Source organism: Egretta garzetta, unplaced genomic scaffold (genome assembly GCF_000687185.1).
Source record: "Egretta garzetta isolate BGI_Z169 unplaced genomic scaffold, ASM68718v1 scaffold439, whole genome shotgun sequence".
Taxonomy (NCBI): Eukaryota; Metazoa; Chordata; class Aves; order Pelecaniformes; family Ardeidae; genus Egretta; species Egretta garzetta.
The window spans coordinates 1,592,918-1,612,409 of NW_009260803.1; the positions used below are offsets into that span (position 1 = coordinate 1,592,918).

General features: G+C 45.8%; 2 protein-coding genes across 2 annotated transcripts in view; one reads left to right on the plus strand and one right to left on the minus strand.

The window, feature by feature from the left end:
• Positions 1 to 836: 836 nt before the first annotated feature.
• CD180 (CD180 molecule) lies at positions 837 to 6,048 on the plus strand. Its single transcript, XM_009646871.2, is given in 4 exon segments — positions 837 to 865; positions 3,514 to 3,680; positions 4,370 to 5,953; positions 5,955 to 6,048. Coding segments are annotated over 4 exon segments (1,851 nt in total). The 5' UTR covers positions 837 to 859.
• A 7,114-nt stretch (positions 6,049 to 13,162) lies between these two features.
• MAST4 (microtubule associated serine/threonine kinase family member 4) overlaps positions 13,163 to 19,492 on the minus strand; it is a 249,307-nt gene continuing 242,977 nt past the window's right edge. Inside the window, exon 30 of the mRNA XM_009646872.2 lies at positions 13,163 to 18,704. Coding sequence (XP_009645167.2) covers positions 14,827 to 18,704 — 3,878 coding nt within the window. The 3' untranslated portion in view covers positions 13,163 to 14,826. The remainder of the gene's footprint in view (positions 18,705 to 19,492) is intronic.

Consider the following 19,492-nt stretch of genomic DNA (forward strand, 5'->3'; position numbering starts at 1 on the left):
TTCTCAAGCATAAAGACCAATTTCCCTCACTTTCAATTTTAAAAAATCTGTTCTGCCCCAGAAAAGCACCAGTGCACAGTCACAGAATCACAGAATAGAATCATAGAATCTTTAAGGTTGGAAAAGACCTTTAAGATCATCAACTCCAACTGTTAACCTAACCCTAAGCACCTCATCTATCCTTCTTTAAGTACCTCCAGGGATTAGGACTCATCCACTTCCCTGGGCAGCCTGTTCCAATGTTAGACAAGCTTGTCGGTGAAGATTTTCCTAATGTCCAACCTAAACCTGCCCTGGCGCAACTTGATTCCATTTCCCCTCGTCCTATCGTCTGTTACCAGGGAGAAGAGGCTGACCCCCACCTGGCTACAGCCTCCTGTCAGGCAGTTGTAGAGGGCGATCAGGTCTCCCCTCAGCCTCCTCTTCTCCAGGCTGAACAACCCCAGTTCCCTCAGCCGCTCCTCACAGGACTTGTGCTCCAGACCCCTCACCAGCTTGGTTGCTCTCCTCTGGACACGCTCCAGTGCCTCAATGTCCTCCTTGTAGTGTGGGGCCCAGTCATTTGACTATATTTAAAGCAGGGAAGTTCCTCTTTCACTCCAAAACTACTGTTGTGCTCACGCTGAACCCGGGAGGTTCAGCAAGCATTTCTTTTCCTTATGACCTCACTTCTAGCTGACTCTCCCAGTTTGCCTGACCTTTGCTGGACTGTCTCACTTTCATTAAGGGAAGATAGCACAAGATCATCTGTTTTAACAACTCGCCTCACTCTGTAATGGCCTGTGATTTATACTTTTTGATTTTGACAATGCTCGCCTGCATTAGCTGCGAAGCACCCAGCGCTGCGGAGACAACGTGCATGGAGGTGAGTGACAGCCGCCGGTCCCTCTCGAGATACAGGAGCCCCGCATGCAGAGGATGGGTCTCTGGTGAACGCTTATCTGCTGAGATCTGACTGTTTTAGTTCCTGAGGGGTTTCTCTCGGGGGGATCTGAAGGGCTTTATCGGAGAAATGGGATGTGCTCAGGGACACCAGTCACTGACCCTCCTCCTCCTCCTCACACCTGCGCGTCCCTGCAACCTCGTGCTCCCTTCTGCCACTGCCAGGGACTGTGGGAGCCCACCAAACCAGCACCGTGCTTCACCTCCTAGAGAGCTGGAAGGGCAGTGAAGTTTCACAGGGGTCTTCAGCAGATATCAGAGCTAGACAGAGGACAGATATAAGGATTTTTGTCTTGTGCTTGTGCTCTCCATGCAGGAATTTGTACACAGTAGGAGGATGATGGTGTCTCTGTCATTTGGTGAACGTGTGATAACACATGAGACTAGGAAGAAAGTACCAGGGTTTTTTTCAGGGGAAGGGGAAAAGCTTGACTCATAGGATTTTTATTTTATTTTTTTAAGTGGGAGACATTGAAAAAAAAGTAAGGATTTTGATTCAGAGAAGTAGCACCATGAAAACCCAGCCCTACACAGCATACATTTAGGGCCAAAAGCAAGTTCCTCACAGAATTAAATGTACAAATCCCCAAGCAGTCAGAGTTGCACACCGGGATCACCCAGGGGATGCTTGCTCCTCCGCTCCCCATGAGAGCTGCTCTGTGCCTTGAAGTGTACAGGGAGAGCTTACTCGCTGGTAAAACACAGATGCAGTGAGAACTAAACATTTTTTTATCTGTCTAAACCACACAACACGGCAATCAGCTCCATGGGTTCTTCTTTGCTCATCAGTATTGAAAGCACCAGCTTCCCTAGGTCTACATTTTGCCAGTTCTGTAGTTACCAGTGCTGTATTCTTTCAGTGCTTCTGGGCTGGAGCCACGTCCCCGTGCTAGGGCAGGTACATGCCCAGCCATGGGCAGCACCGATTCATCCTTCCCCACGGTGCTGGACCCCGCTGCCGCCTCCCCAGCGCTGAGCTCCAGCCAGGCCCCAGCACGCCAAGTGGGATGGGGATGGCAGAGGAGCCACGCTCCCCACCCGCCTGGGGTGTTTTGGTGTGAGTCCCCTTCCGCTCCCCCTGGCTCCGCCATGCTGCTGCCTGGATCTCGTGCCGGGCTGCCTGGCCTGCAGTGGCAGAGGGCGGCGGCGCTCCCTCGGCACCCTCCGGTTACAGGACTTGTGCCTACAGGAAAGGAAGAAAGCGTTCGCTGTGGCCAGCTTGTGGCTTGCATCAAATGCTGCTCTTTCCCCTCCAGTGAGGTTACCAAGTGCCTCCACTGCCCGCCTGCCTCTCCAAAGCCACAGGCAGGCAGAGATGTCGTTTGGTCTCACTCACAGTCCCACATGAACAGAAAGACCCAAACCTTGTGCACCATCCCCCAGGCTCCACGCATGTGCACCTCAACAAAACCCTGGCGAGCCACATGCTCCTGTCCCACAGGGTGCTGTACTCTGCCCACCACGGACTCCAGGCTCCTGTGCATTTCCCACTGGACATCCCACTGCCCGTGCTTCCTTTCTTTGGGCTAACAGAATAGCTTTGAATCTCATTAAAATGGCCAGACTGGCCAACCATGCAATGCCTGCTTTTATCTTCCCGCAAGCAGAACATCTCCCAGCTTCCTGGCAGGGTATGGCCAAAGCTGCAGCTCCCACCTGACCCTGGGGACCCCGTCCCTCCCGGGCTGACCCAGGGCTTTCTCTGGGAGTAGGGCTGGGCGAGGTGGAGGGTGGCTCCGTGCCGGCTGCATCCCTGCTCCCCATCGCACCATGGCAGTTGGGACAAGTGGGATGCTCAGAGCACCTCCCCTGCCTCGAGTGGCAGCCGCAGGCTGTGCCAGGGCGGCATTTCCAGGCGTGCCATAGTCCCAGGCTCTGGCTGGATTCCGTGCAACCACCAGGCAAAGGCAGGTCGAGCACATTTAATGAATTTCCCTGGTATCCACAGAGTAGACTTCTCTACATAGTAGATCAATTTATTTTCAGTTAAACTGAAAAGCCTTCATAGAAATTTGAAAGACTTGGCGTATCAGATATGATCTTTGTCTAGCCTGAGCTAAACCTTCCTGCCACCCTCTTGCTGCAGCGTGTAATTGCAGTTCAGATCCAATTAATTTGGACATGTTCCTTCTAGAAACATTCCTAGACCTGCTCTTTTTTACCTCCTGTCTGCAAGGGTTCCTTAAGGCTTCTCTTAGAATAAGCTTTGCTACAAGACTTAGGAAATTCAGAATTTAAAACTACCTTCTGAGAATACTTTTTTAGGGATTAATAATTCATCCAGAAGAGTAAACAACCCTCATATGTGCTAACTTTGATAAGAAAGTACTACAGATGAGACACACTTCAAATTAGTACAAGAGAGATTCAAGACATTCATTTTAAAAACACACTCCACAAAACCCCAGGGTTGTGCATTGGAAGCCTGCACTAAGGCTTCCTAGGGTTCTGGCTGCTATGTTTTTAAATAATTCAAAATTCTGTTTGTTTGGGGTTTTTTTGAAGTGCCATAGTTTCCTATTTATATTCACAGTACATACCTCTTGGAGTTTCATGATCTATTTTCCACAGATTACAGTAAATAAAAGCTATAACTGTGAAGGTTTAGGACTGAGGGAGATTCCTGAAAAACTGCCTGTCACAACTGAAATCCTTGACTTCAGCTTCAACATTCTCCCTTCCCTCCTGAATTCAACCTTCTCTGAGCTGAAGTCCCTCCTCTACTTGGACCTAACAAGGTACGGAACAGCGTCCTCACTTCTGCACCCCGGGTTGGTCAAATCCCCTGCCTGAAGCCGGCTTCTGGAGCGCACCAGAGCAGTGTCTCCCTGCCTTCACAGGGAAACCACCAACAGGACTTGCAGACAGCTGTAAAGTATTTTGCTAAGGAGGGATTGATATGCTTGGGCAATATCTCAGCTTCTCCTCTGGTGACGATCATTTGCAGGACAGTGGGTAAAATACCTGCTTTCCACATACTAATGCTGCTAGGACGGTAGTGACAGCAAAGTCACTAAAGCAACTTTTAAATTTGTTTTTCTGTAAAGATTTTGTTCCCTAAAGATTTTGTTCCCTAGAGAAAGACAGGTCTGGTCCTGTCCATAGAGATGCCCAGCTTTTTCTATAGGAAAAGAGGTTTTCATTTTATTAAGCTGGACACTAAAAATCTCATGTCTTCCTGACTTCTGTAAATGCCTCCACACCCCCAACATTTCAGGGCAGGTTTTTCTTCTCACCAGGACCTTGTATTTCAATGTGAACTTACAAATGCCAGGCAAGCATCACTGGAAAAGACAGACACTTTTGTGCTGGTGAAGGCAACTGATGATGAGTTCTTACAGATCCAAAGTGCAGTTTGGGTTATCATGTATAGCGGGAGAGTTTTGCAAGACAGGCCACTGATGCTGGTTTCTGTTGCTTTCTCAAGGTGTCAGATCAACTGGGTGTACGAAGGTGCCTTTCACAGCAACAAGCAGCTGAAGACGATCGTGCTGACTGGAAACCTGCTCATGTTCCTGTCTGACACAGCGTTTGCTGGCCCACAGTCTCTGAAGCAGCTTGTCTTAACGCAGACAGGAATAACCAGTATGTCCTTTATTCCAATGACAGATCTGGGCAGCTTGGATACCCTCATCCTGGGCAGCAACCACATCTCTTCGCTGCAGCTTCCTCCCAACTTTCCCACTCAAAATCTCAAATACCTTGACTTTCAAATGAACAACATAAGAGCAATCACAGCAGAAGATGTCCATGTTCTGCAGAAGACCAGCAATATAACTCTCATCTTCAAAGGCAACGACATTACGTACATTGAACCAGGTGCTTTCCAGTCCCATTTCTACACTTTGGACTTTGGGGCCTGCACTGACATCCCTGCGATCCTGGCAGGGATACAGAACTCCACAGCCCAGACCCTTTGGCTGGGAACGTTTCACGGTGTGGAAAAGGAGCCCCACATAAGCCCAGATGTTTTACAAGGCCTCTGTAATATCTCTGTCAAGGATCTCTATCTGCAGTTACGGCACTTCAGAAACCTAAATGCCAACACGTTTCAGTGCTTGACCAGGCTCCGAAAGCTGGACCTAACTCAAACCCACATCAGTGCATTGCCCCCCGGCATCAGTGGCATGAGCTTGCTAGCAGAGTTAGTTCTCAATGCGAACTCCTTTGAGCACCTCTGCAACATCAGCTCTGCCGCCTTCCCCTCCCTTACCCACCTCCACATAAAGGGGAACTTGCAGGCCCTGGAGCTGGGCTCTGGCTGTTTGGAGAAGCTGGCAAAGCTTCAACATCTCGATTTAAGCAAGAGTCATATTGAAAGCTTTGACTGCTGTACCGAAGCACTGAGTGGTCTGAGCAGTCTTCGGTACCTGAATCTGAGCCACAACATAAAGCTCCACCTCCAAGATGTGCTCCTTAAGGATGGTGCTAACCTGGAGCTGCTGGACCTAGCTTTCACTGCTCTGGATATCAACACTTCACAGGGTCCTTTCCGAAATTTGCATCTCTTGCAAGTGCTGAATCTTTCCTCCTCCCACATTAATATGAGCATTAAGCAGCTCTTTCAAGGCTTGGAAAACCTCATGCTCTTGGATGTTAGTCAAAATAACTTTGAGTCGGGGATCATGACAAAGGACAACCTGTTCCAACAGCTATCCAACTTAGAGATGCTAATCTTGTCATCCTGTGAACTGACAGCAATAGGCAGCCAAGCATTTCACAGCCTCAAGAAGTTACGGCATGTTGATCTGAGCCACAACAAACTTACTGCGCTCAGCACAGATGCATTTGCAAACCTCAAGGGCATCTATCTCAATTTTGCCTACAACAGGATCCGTACTGTACCACATGACAAACTAGCGTCCCTAGCTGGCCACTGTGTAATCAATTTAAGTTACAACCCTCTGGACTGCACCTGCTCCAATATTGGTTTCATCACCTGGTACAAGCAGAATCTGGATAAAATTGAAGACCCTGAAGGAACGAGATGCTCTGAACCCAAATTGCTAGCTGGGGATCATTGCAGTTGTCCTGGCTGTTTTATCCTGTGGTGCCATCGTCATTTGGGGTGCTCGCTATTTCAAGCAAAATTACCAGCAAATATAAGTTTATGATAGATACAGAAAAGATATACAGCAATTGTATTAAGATGAAAGACAACTTACTGTTTTTGTTTGTGACCTGTATTTTCTTAACTTCTGTAACACCCTTTCCATTTATATTATAACTTTTAGAAAAACAATGACAAGAATTTATTTGAGAACTGGAAAAATAAACTATAACCTGAGCCTTGAGCATGAATAACTTCTGTTATAGAGATAGCCCAGTTCAACTCGATGCTAACACTGGTGTCCCAGCTACCATGGCTAATGCACCTGTAAAGAGAAGATCCAAGCGCCAAAATGCAAACCTCGTTCTCTTTAAAAAACAGAAAACCAAACCATCACCACTCCCAACAAAAAAAAACCCAGACCAACCATAGAATCATAGAATCATAGAATGTTTTGGGCTGGAAGGGACCCCTAGAGGTCATCTAGTCCAACCCCCCTGCAGGAGCAGGGACACTGCTAACCAGATCAGGTTGCTCAGAGCCCCGTCCAACCTGGCCTGGAATGTTTCCAGGGATGGGGCCTCCACTACATCCCTGGGCAACCCGTTCCAGTGTTTTACTACCCTCATTCTAAAGAATTTCTTCCTTATGTACAGTCTGAACCTACCCTGTTTTAGTTTAAAGCCATTACCCCTGTCCTGTCACAGCTGGCCCTAAACCAAACCCTCACCCTCTAGCAAATGCCCTTGAAAATAGAAAGTTGTTTAAGAACTGGCAGTAGCATTATCCTGCTCCACTAAAAAGAAGAAAAACTTTCTGTGAAGAACAGGCACGACATTCATAGTCACCTAAGACACACTCCTGCAGGACTGACAGAAACAGCCTGTATCACCTCTGTGATTTCTTTAAAATATTTTTGATCCTTAGAGAGTTCCTGGCTATTGAATTTCTGTCTGTCCATCTCTTGCCCCAGTGCAGGTCCAGCTCCTGTACTATTTATGAGACTCCGTAGTAAGCAGGGACTAGCATCAATTTTGGCTTTAACCATAAAGTTTGTCCATTTGGTCAAGTATCTCTGGGTGCTTGGCACTACACTTGCTTGCACAGGGCAAAACCCCAACGCCAACAGCTACGAGCCTTTCCTGTGCCAGCCAGGAGTGGACTGCTTCCTCCAGCAGCAGCCCAGGAGAGAAAACCAGAGACTGCAAAGGGAGTGGTGCAGTGGTGAGCAGCGACCTTATCCCACGAGTGCGCCCGGTGCCAGCAGCTTCTGCACATTCTTCTGATGTGTGTCCCCGGAGTGAGGTCAGAATCTCTTTGCTCCAATGGGATATACAACAGATACGCAGGGAAACAAGATAGGCTTGTTATTATTTTCTTTTACTAAAAAATGAAATCCCTTTTTCTGCCATCACATGTGAATAAACCCCAGTGGCAAGACAGAGTATGTGCGTTTACCAAGGGTCTGGTGGGAGCTTGTCATGCCTGCTCATCTGCCCTGTGTTACCATAACATGATCTATGGCACTAGCACTCTAATAACAGGCTAACCCTGATGTATAGACACAACCTTCTCAGAGGGTATGACCCTTCTGTCCCCATGGCAGAGCATGCACCACATGGAGTCTTGCCCTGCCCTAGCAAGGCTCCCTGGCATGTTAAGCCAGGAGCTGTGATTGTTCACCAAGACATGGAAGGTGAGCTCTCTCTTAACACTTTCCATGGAGGACTTCACATTCAACTTACTTCAGCTCCTGCATTTCTTTGACATTTCCCTCCTTAATATGCTGACTAGCTAAGATTTCACAGATCCACACGGACTTGAAAATTTTTGCTCATTTTTGAAGACACCGCTGACAAGAATCCCTGCTTGGTCTTCTCAAGTAAGAAACACCTCTCTTACTTGAAAAGCCCCTTTTACCCTCTGCTAGCAGATCAGACTAACACAATGTGGATTCTTGTAGCTTTCAGATGCCTTCACATTGTGTACACCGCCTGCCTCACTCCACAGCTTCTCTTCCTCCTGTCTTCGTAGCCATGCGTTGCCCAAGGGCTTGCAGGGAGAGACGTGTGATCATAGAATACCAGGTTGGAAGGGACCTCAAGAGCACAGTCCAGACAAGATGGCCCAGCACCCTGTCCAGCTGCATCTTCAAAGTGTCCAGTGTAGTGGAGTCAACCACTTCCCCGGGGAGATTATTCCAATGGTTGACTGTTCTCATTGTGAAAAATTTTCCTCTCATGTCTAATCAGAATCTTCTCAGGATTAATTTGTATCCATTACCCCTCATTTTTTCCGTGTGACTCCTTGTGAAAAGTGGGTCTCCATCTTCTTTGTAGCCACCCGTCAAATACTGGTAGACAGTGATGAGATCCCCCCTGAGCCTCCTTTTCTCAAGGCTGAACAAACTAACTTGTCTCAGCCTGTTCTCTTACAGCAGGCTTCCCAGTCCTTCAGTCATCGTGGTGGCTTTTCTCTGGACCCTCTCCAGCCTGTCCACATCTGTTTTGTACAGCAGAGACCAGAACTGAACACATTGCAGGTGTGGCCTGACAAGCGCTGATTAGAGAGGGATAGTGACTTCCTTATCTCTGCTGGTGATGCCCTCGTTGATGCAACCCAGCATCCCGTTGGCCGCCTTGGCCACAGCAGCACACTGCTCACTCATATCGAGCTTATTGTCCACCAGGGGCCCCAGATCCCTTTCCACAGAGCTGCTCTCCAGCCAGGTGGATCCCAGTCTGTGATGTTTCTTCTCCAGTTGCCTACAAACACTTCCAGATTTTGGGTACCAGGACTTTGCCTCTCCTTGCCACTCTCTGTATTGCTGATCTGTATTCCCTGTTTCTGTGGCTGCTGACATGCTCTGCACAGAAACCTCCTCCTGACCCAGTCAGCAGGTGCTGTGCTCCAGCGGCCCAGCTGCCCAACACCAAAGCTGCACAGGCTGCCTGCCTCAGGAGAGCCCTTCCGCAAGGACTGGTCCAAGGGAGAGCCGTGTCACTGAGCGAGGAGTCCCCGACTCGTCCTTGGGAGCAAGGCAGGGATGCTCCTAAAGTCAGCCCAAGCTTCAAAGCGCATTTTCCCCTCCCTCTGCCAATCTGATGGGTTAAATGAGCAAACTCCGATAACTGCAATATCTAACAATGCAGCCTGAATGCCAGCATGCGCACCATTCAAGAGACTTGCTTCTTCCATTATTTCCCTCTTAGATCTGTGGGTTCAGGAAAGTGACAGGCAAATGTTGAAGTTGAAAGGGAGCATGACGGAGTTCATAGCTTGGGATGGGCACAAAAACATTGCTGCAAGTACCAGGTAGTAGTTGTGGGAGATCCATAAATATCAGCGACTTGAGGGGAAAAGCGCGTGTTGGGCCGATGCTTTCAGAAATGCCTCTTTGTTTAGAGAGAACAACACAGGATTTAAACACCGCTGGTTTCTGAAAAGCTGCCCAGTTTCACGGTGTAGACTCACATCGGTTAAAACTCAAAGATGGCTGAAAGGGCGCAATGGTGAACGTGTTCCTATGCAATATGTATTTGCACACAGTGTATTAAGGACAGCCTTCCCTGCGACTTATCCCTTCCCCTCTACACAACTTGTTTTTGATTACTGTATCTCCATTTGTTGTCGTTCTTATTTTCTCTTTGATTTCCTTCACAGTGCCCTCTCCGCTTCATTATTGGACTGCAGAATGCCATTCACAGGACACCGTGTAAACAACGGTGCTGAACAGCATCTGCTGCATGTTTCAGGGTACACAAAACCTAAATCCAGGGACTAATTATTTTGAACAAAAATTTATACATGGCTGTAATACCCTAAAATACCCAGACCATATATTAAAAATTTTTGAAGTCCAAAGATTTAGTCTCCTAGGATTACTTAGCAAGGATATAAATGGGAAGAGACAGATTTGTTTTTCTTTATAGCATTTGTTCTCCCAGTCAAGCTCTGATCTGATGCAGTCTTTGTTTTCCAGTCAGGCCTTTTATCTCGTATTTTTTCAAATACAGCTGGGGAGCTGGCACACAGAGAGAACACGTGAATTGCCTGAGGTGAATGGTGCCTGACAGGATTGAACTCACCATCGTCCTGGCTCCTGGGCTACAGAGGTCACTGAAGCCATGGTGCAACGCAAAACTGCAAAATACAATTTCTGATCAGTATTTACACAGAGAAGAAACTTGAGCAGATCTTAGCTAACGAGTCACATTTCAGAGACTGGTAAGCACTTAGCTCTATTTCAAGTGGACAAACCAAAACTGAGAGCCAAGTTCTTCCTTCCCAAACCGTGCTTAAACAAGACACTGGGATTAAGATGCAAGTCCATTTTTGAAAGAGGATTTTACTCTGAATGGGATGGTTGAAGAGGCCAATTTCTAAATCTGTTGATTTAAAGATGTCCTCGTGTCAATGCATCTTTTAAGAACTTTCTGTCATTCACTAGTCATGTCTGTACCTGGAAAAAGAGCAGGTGAGATACCTTCCCAACCACTCACTCACACCATACCTCCTTGTCTGGCAAAGAGAATGGAAATTCTCCCCTGGCAGCAGATGGCATCTGTCTCTGGCGAATCTCTCTTGCCCCTGTATCAAACTCACACCTGCGTTTTGAAGGGCTTGCCATGTGCTGGAACTTACCTACGCTGTTACTGCCTTCTTACTCTGCAGCCTTCTCCCCTCTTCCTGATGCTCCCAACACTTTGCAGCTTGAACCATAACCTCTAGCATTGCTTCCTACCCTCAAGCTCCTTCAAATCTATTCTTGGCAGGTGTCTGAGAGGTGGAGCTGGTCAGCGTTAATCAAAACTATAGTCAGTGCAAAAAACTGCCACTAACCCAAGCCATGAACTGGGACACGCATCCATATACCCTCTAGTATCTTCCTGTCCTGCCATCTGAGCTGCCATCCAAATCCAAGCTTGACATCCCTGCCAAGTGTTGCAAACTACCTAAGAGAAAAATACAGGGTCTAAGGGAGCATAGGAAACTGGGAGTTCAGCGCTGAAGGGAGCCAATGCTTCCCTTTCAGACCACAAAAGGCTTCCCATCCCGGGGAGGTGCAGTCTCTTCTTACAACAGTGGAAGTGAGGATGACAGGCCCTGCCAGATACAATACTGGTGACCTTTCTCTCTCGGCTTCTTCCTCAACCTGAACCCTTTACACCGCCCCTTTCCCCTGGCCCTGAGCACTGTGGAGACTCACTCCGGGCGTGCAGGTTCCTACGCCTCCCCAGGCAGAGGGGACCACTGCTGTCGGCAGCCAGAGATGGCACAGCAGCCAGACCCAGAGTCCGTCCTCAACTCTAGTACTAAACTTCCTTTCCCTGAGCTGCCAGATCCTGCTCTCCCCTCCTCATCACACGCCCCTGCCAGTGCACCAGTTTTGCAGACTGTCTGCCTTCTGCTGGGTTGCAGCAAGTTAGAATGGTTGGGGGTGACCTGCAGCTTCCCCTCACCTATTGGTTTCAAATGGAGAGCAAAGCAGCACAGATGATGTTGGAACACTGCTGCACTTGGTTTTGTATGGAGGAAAACCACAGAGAAAACAATGCAATAATGAAATGTGAACAAAAATACCTCCCTCCCCTGCTGGGCAAACAGTTCCTGGCACACGCCAACCAGCTCTGGAGAGCTACTGGCAATGGAACAGTAAAGACGCATGTATTTTAACAGGCGCTGCTCCTCTGCAAGAAGTGGAAAGATGAAAATCAGGGGAGCAATAATCCCGCACTGTTGCTCCTCCTGCCAAAAGGCTTTTTCTTCATCAAAGAGGACATGGGATACTAAGGTGCTCTGCTCCATCTCCCCTATCTGGTTCGCTGCATCTATTTTATCTTCTGAGAAAAAAAACAAAGGGAGATTTGATGACACTCAACAGGTAGAGATTTCAAATCTGAAAATGTTGCACTTACACATGTTCCAGGAATTTGTTAAGGCTGAACATTCAGCATGAATAAAAAAACCTAATAAAGATTGGCTATTTTGAGAAAGTACTAATAAACCTACTGACCTGTTGTAATGAATGACGGTAAGTGTTTTGGAGGAAAGATTTAAATGTCACATTACAGGCTACTGTTGGGTACCAGTTGGGACACGCCGTCCATCATCACGCCGTGCCTACCCACCCAACAGCAGCGCAGCAGTTCCAGCCACTGCCTGCAATGAGATACTCAGCTGTGCAGACCACCTCTACCTCCAGACTAAGCTGCATTTCTTCGTGCAAACCCCTTGGCCAGCACGTGCCTTAAGGGGTGCGCTGGGTTGGCCCCAGAGGACGAAAAACCTCACAGCTGCCCGCCTCTGAGCAGAGCAGATCCGTGCCTTAAGCTACAGGAGTGAAAGTGGTTCAAGGAAAAATGCCAACACAACAGTGTTTCATGCTGGATTTTTATTTCAATGTTATGCAACTGCATAAGTATAAATAATCGTGTTCAATATACAACAATTATGACATCCATAAGGAGTTTCTTAGAGAAAATAAGACTGCAAACACTTTATTGCACAGACCCTAACAAATTTTTTTTTCCTTTCCTTTCTTTTTTTTTTTTTTTTTTTTTTTTGTTTTGGTAAGCTGAGGAGTCTACAGCAGGAAGTCTACAAAAGAACACATCAGATCTACAATCACATAAAGACTGACCAAGTAGCACACAGGGAGAAGGATCTCTAACAGCTTACTGATAAGGTAAACACCAACAAACAGGTACTACATAAACACATTCTTAAGCACTGTTACACTTCCAAAATGCAAAGAACTTATTTGTCAGAACTGATAATGAACTATACAAAATATACATAAAGGTATACTGTAAACAAATAGCTAGATGTGCTTTAAAGGAAACAAGAGGATAGTTGAAAAAATGCAGAAGACTGTAAACTAGGAAATACCTCCCAGACAGAAATGTTATTTTGAAGTGCATTAGCGTTCATTTGTAGTAACTGCCAAAGCACAGATGAACTGTAAATGTCGAGACCATTTTATCTTTAAAACTGCTCAAAAAAATATTATCCACTGCTCACTAGCTCCTCTGTGAATGCATCAAAGGCAGTATGAATGTTCTAGGGCCGCATGAAAAAAATCAGGACTTGTTTGTGATATTATCTTTCCATGACAGATTTACTGTAATCCAACTCAACTAATCAGTATAATAAAGTTTTCACCAGAGGGAAATGAATTCTGCACACTGTCAGCTGTCATACAAACCTCCAAGTCAAGATTACACTGTGCTTTTGTGAACACTATTCTAGCTTTTGACAGAAAGACAATCCCCTAAGCCCTGATGAAACAGGTAAGGGCCTAGCTCTACTGTGGGTACATATAACAGAAATAAGTAAAACCACCGGTCTATTGATCCCAATCATTAAAAACCAGGCATCTGCAGGGGTATTTTGTAGTGCTTCTGTACATGTTTCAAATTTTACCTTTCATCCTTCAAAACAAACTAAAATACCTCCACACTAAAATGATTGAAGTCTACATGTTCCACAGTATACAAAATTTAAATAAGGCTTAGCAAAAGTAAAAAGACAGTCACATTCTAGCACCAAATAGCTCCAACAGGTTCCTTTGTTACAAAATGCTTTTTTAGTAATTACAGTATCTAGGTTTTTTGCATACAAATAAAAAGATGATGTTATGAAATGTATGGAGCTACTCAATGCATTTAGAAATGTGAAACCCAGAATTACTTGCTAAAAACAGCAAGTTAAGTCTACAACATAAGGCCCCAGCTATGTATTAAAATGTATCGGGTGTCCTGAACTTTTTGAAGATATGATACCGAAACTGCTTTTTTTCCTTTTTACCTTACTGGTCATAGAACAGAAAAAAAGCTACGGCTGTATGAAGCTAATTATGCAGACCCAAATGCCATGGTAATACATACTCTCTAAATCTATTAAAAAACAGGGATGAACATACTAGTACTGCAAGTCATGTGCTTATACTTGTGCCTCACACTGTAAGGGCCTGAATTTAAAAAAGCTCAAGGAACTCAAGAGAGGATTGCAGCAAAAACTAAGCACACGGCATGTGCTTCAGAGTCTCAGCCTTGCCTGAGGTGAAGGTCACAGGACACGCTCCCGGCAGACAAGACGAGAACTACCACCTCACCAGAGAACACGACTCTTGCTGGGATGCCCTGATAACCAAGTGGTCCTCCCGCAGCTGTAACGACACCTACTCCAAGAGACAGGCTTTGCGTGGTAGGGAGATGCAGTCAGGTCTTGTGTTAGATCTGGTGGAGCAGTCAGCCAGGTACAGTACTATCAAAACCGGATTATTAAAAATACATGTAAAAACTCACAATAAGTCACCGTACTTATTCTGTACTAGTATTTTTTTTTAACCACTATCTAGAATTTTTAGTAAGTAAAAATGTGGCCTGTTTTTGTTTTCCAGTCAGACCAATGCTTGTGCACATCCATGCCAGGTCTGGGTTTTAACAGTTCCGTTTCATATTAGAGTATGGCAAATAAGTGGCAAAGCAACTATCTTAAAAAAGGGGAGAGTAAACAATGCAATCAGCAGCAAAGTATATATGCTACATTCAATCCCCAAACACATTGCTAGGTATTTACAGAAGAAATTTTTCTTCAACAGCTCTCAGCTGTAAAGGTATTTTTGTACAAATACTATATGGTAACAGTTTTACCGGTTACAATTGGGAAGGCATTTTGAAAAAAAAAAAAAGTTCTCTCTTTATATATCCCCTTTTCTCTTCAGTGACATGAAAGCTCTGATGCACAAAGACACAACACAGTGCTGGTTTAAAGGCAGTCCAGTATATTGACATTGTTTCAGCTAGTCCTGAATCCACATCTACCAGGTCTTAACAGGATTTTTTGTGAGGACTGCTCCGCGAAGCTTCCTTTCCTCGCCGCTGCCGAGCTGAGTCTTTGTCATTAGAAAGTGCGTTAGGGCGGTCAGGTGTGGTTGCTGACCTGGATAAATCTTTACCTACATTCTGTTTTCTTGAAGCAGACTGCTGAGCCTGAATGGCATCTTTTCCCTTTACATCCACAGTGTTAACAAAAGAAGACTTTTCTTGATTTCCAGGTTTCCCCCCAAGGTTTGGAGCAGGATAGTGGGCTTCTACTACAACAGCAGTGCTGTGCAAGGCCATCAGTGAAACACTTTTAGTCATTTCTGCCTTACCGCTTCCTGGGGAAGAGGTGCTTTTCTTATTTAGTTCCTTGCAGGTTGCAGGAAGCTCAGGCGAGCCCACTTTAACCTTTGCTGAAGATGCATCGCTCTTCACTGAAGACAAAACAGACACTTCTTGTCTACATTCAGAGAAATTGGCTGAACAAGTCAGCGGCTTTCCTGGTGTTGCAGCCACACGGCAAGAACCCTGCCCGCTGGCAGCCGACAAATGTTTTATTGCAATCTGCTTGTTTGCATCATCTGGCTGCTTTTGATTAACTTGTCCTTTCCCTTTTGAATCTTGAGGGCTTTTGCTACTTGCAGTCGCTTTTTCCGCTCCTTTGCCTCTAGCATCGCAGTTTGCGAGGCAAACAGTAGCCTCTACTTTCCCACTGTCAAGCTGAACATAAAGTGCATCAGTGCATATTTTTCCTTCAGGTCTTTTGTCTGCAGGGATCACCTGGTTACTAGGATTTCTATCTGCCTGTTTGCTCAGCAAGAGACAGTCTTTCACAGTGGAAAACTTTGCAGATACGGTTTGTTTCTCACTGAGGTGAAGTTGCTTTTGATCAGCAGATTCCCCCAAGCCTGCTGGTTCTTGCTTCTGCATCTGCTTAGAATTCTCTGGGCCTGATGGTACCGGGCCAACAGCAGAAGATTTGGGTTTCGTGTCAGGAGTGATGCTGCTTATCTGGGTGGTGGCTACTGAGCCACGCTCCAAACTCACAGGCCTTTCGGCCTGCACATGTTCATTGTTCATTTTTTTCGAAGAGCCTGAAACAGAAGAAGGGGGATCTAGCACATTTTTGCTGGCATGTTTCCCATCTTTCCGGGAGCTGGTAGACACCTGAATAATAGTTTCTTTTTCTTTTACGGTTGGAGTGCATGGTTTTTGTGACAACATCTGTTTATCCAAGTACTTTGACTTAGAAGAACTCATATCAGAGACTGGCCTGTGCTTATTACTGCTGCTTTCTCCATAGGTGGCAGCAGGCTTCACATGTTCTTGAACACCTACGTGAACATCCACAGCACAGTTTCTGCTTACGGTGTCTCTCACAGCAGGTGAGCCTGAAGCGTTAAGTTGCTGCCAAGGAACTTGACTGGACTGCTCTCTCTCAGTAGTTTGAAGCCTCATGTCAGTGAGCTGTTTCTGCTCTTTCTTTCCTAAATCTTTGGCATTGTCCTTCTGCACAGAGGAAACCAGTGTGGACTTCTCATTTTTAGGATCACCATCTGTTGAGGGTTGAATTGGCCGTTTGGATGGAAGAGCTTCATTCGTTGACTCTGCAGTAACTTTCTTAGACTCACTGAGAACTTTCTGCTTGGTTATGTCCCTTTCCACAAAACTACCAGCAACACTGCTGTCATCTTTGCCCAACTGTTTCAGTGCATCTCTGCCATCCATAGGTTGTGCCTTGGGGGCAGCCGCCTGCATTTTTCCTTGCATCTGAGGTGGATTGGCAAAATCAGCACAATTTTTTTCATTGCTTTTGGAGTAGCTTATCAGAACATCTGAGACAGATACTTTCAGAGATGACTCCCTGATCACCTCTACCTTTGCAGGGATAGGCTCACAACTTCTCTGTGGTACTGCCTGTTTGGCCGGCAACTCCTTTGGTATTTGCTTCTCTTTTCCTACAGCTTTTTCAGGAGTGCCTTGGACAACAGACAGTTTGGAGTATGTTTGAGCAGTTTTAACACTCTGACTTTGAATAACACAAGACTTTGCCTCCAGTGAATTGTCCTTCTGTTTTGAAGGGGAGGGGTCTTTCTTTTGAACAGCTTCAATAACAGAAATACTGCCTTTAGTCTGTGGACTAGAAACCTTTTTCTCTGTCACTGTTTCTGCAGCCAGAGGGATGGCTGGTGGATTTGGAGAACTCTTGCTTGTTTGCAGAACCTGAGGCTCTGATACATTTACTTTGCCAGATTTTGAATAGCTTAAAGACTGCTCTTTCTGACAGGCCAGCTCTGTCTTCCCACCACTCCCTTGTGGCGCTGCAGGTTTAGGAGATCCCCCATCACTGCTGGCACTCTGTCCTTCTGGCAGCACACACACGGGCAGTTCAGTCTTCGAAGCCTGCGGCCCAGAAAGTAAGGCAATGTCTAGTGTGCCTTCTATTGGCTTCAAACAGGAAACAGACCTCCCATCAAGTTTATATTCTGATGGACTTTTTCTGACAGGAGCCTCAGTGGAAATAAGGGCTGATTTTTCCACACTCATGTCTGCTCGGCCATTCAAAGTCTTGAGAGGAACAAAAGAAACAGAGTTAATCTGAGCAGCATGTGCACTGCTGATAAATGCTCTACCGTCGGCAACCGCAGTGGAGTCCTGCTGTATGTTTATGGGTCTGGCTGTATTAAGTTGAAGGCATTCATGAACATTTGATGTCAATTTGGGTTTTAGCACTGGACAGACACTGTCATCTTTTTCTTCAATAGACATTTTCTTTCTAAGATAATCAATATTTGCAAGTTTACCATCCAATCTTTCAAATTTGACAAACTCTTTTGTTGGTATATTTTTATCTGTGTTTTCTCCCTTTCCATTTAGCATCCTGTCAGAGGACTGAGGTAGCACATCCTGCAGTGTACATGGAGGGGAAATTCTTTTAAAGTCATAAGGAATATGACCAAGTTCATTAGGCGGGGGCCCATAACACATCTGTGCATCTAAAGCAACACCATCATTTGATCTCAAGTTTGCATTCTTTTGAAGGGTGTCTTTGAGTATGCCACCAGCTGACTGGGCCTCCAAAGCCACAACTTTTGTTTCAAACTGATTTGATCTTTCTAACACCTTCTGGAATGCTTTTTTGTCTCTTTCTTCCAATCTTAAGGTATTGGGATGTTCTGGTTCACTGCTAGGTTCACGTATAGCAGCATTCACTTTGTCAGCAAAATCTTGCTTTTTCATAACTATCTTGACCTTCAGCTTCTCTCTGTCCAGCTCATCAATGGATTCTTGCCTACCTAATTTTCGGGAAATGGGTCGTTTCAAGCAGCCCTGCTCTGCAGGCCTGACTCGCGTGAGTGACGGCACATCACACACATTCTCCTCCAAGCTCTGAAGAGTTACTTCCCTTTGAGACAATTCTCTATTCACTTCTTCCTGGGTCACTTCCAGACTGTGTTTTCGTGAACATAGGTGTTTCTTATCATTGCCATAAGAAGGTGCAAGTTTCTCTTCAGATTGGACTCTCTTTAACAGCGGAGATCTTGGTGGCTCTGCACTCTTTGGCCTAACAATATGCCTTACAATAGTTGGAGGGGAGTGCATTTTGCTAGGAAAAGATTGAGCTATTTTTGTATTTCCAATTGAATGTCCTAGCAATGGTGATGGAGATCGCTGAGGGGATGTCGGCTGTGGTGTTGGAGAAGGTGTACGTGCAAGAGGAGAGAGAGGAATGCTGCCAGCTGATTTGCGTCTTCCCGATCTGTATCTTTGCCCACCAAGCTTTGGACCCAAGCCATGAAGAGTGCTGGGTCTTATGTGTCCTGAACCAGCTGGAGAATTGGGAGCACTTGAGCTAGGGGAGCTACTCTGGGAAGAGTTAGTACCTACAAAAAGAACAAACAAACAGACAAAACAAACATAAGATGAGCAAGACTTTTTTGAATCTTGTCTCAATGTTCACCGAGACACAGAACTTTCACTGGTCCAAAAGGCCTACATGACATCTGCTGCCACAATGTTCCAAAATTTGGAATGTTTTGAGTGACTGGGCTATAAACCCCTCATCATTCCAATTATGTTGCTATTTCTCCCTTTCCCCCTCTTGTTCCCCTTAAGTTATTGCTTCCTTCTATTGAAACAGAACAGCTAATGCTTTCTGCCACTTCAAAACAATGATCAAGGCTTTCCAAATAGTTTACCTTTGCCAAGGGATTGTATAACAGCAGTCACTTTCAGAACACACTAAAACCATGACAGAAGTAAAATAGGAAAAAAGGGCAGGCTCTTAGGAGCCAGAAAGATACGTATTTCAGCAATAAATCCACATTGATGACTGCCCATGCTAGTTCCATTATGTAGGAACCTTTTCCTCAATTTCATTCTTTTATCAATCAGCCTCTCCTAGGCAAGATTCTACCTTTTACTCCAAACTTGAATTGTTTATTACTCAACTTACAGCCACTGGACTTGCATTTAAACTCTGGGACAAACCTAGCAGACAGTTCCCTTTTACGTGCTTCTGTATCATGAAATCACCTTTGGTTTTGCATCAGGAATCTTTTTCCCTTTTTCCAGACAGAAATCAGCTGTTCAATGATTATGCTTGTCAGAGCTGACTACTCTTAGCAGAGTGTAACAGATCTGGGGGGCTCACAAGAAGTAGAAGAGACTT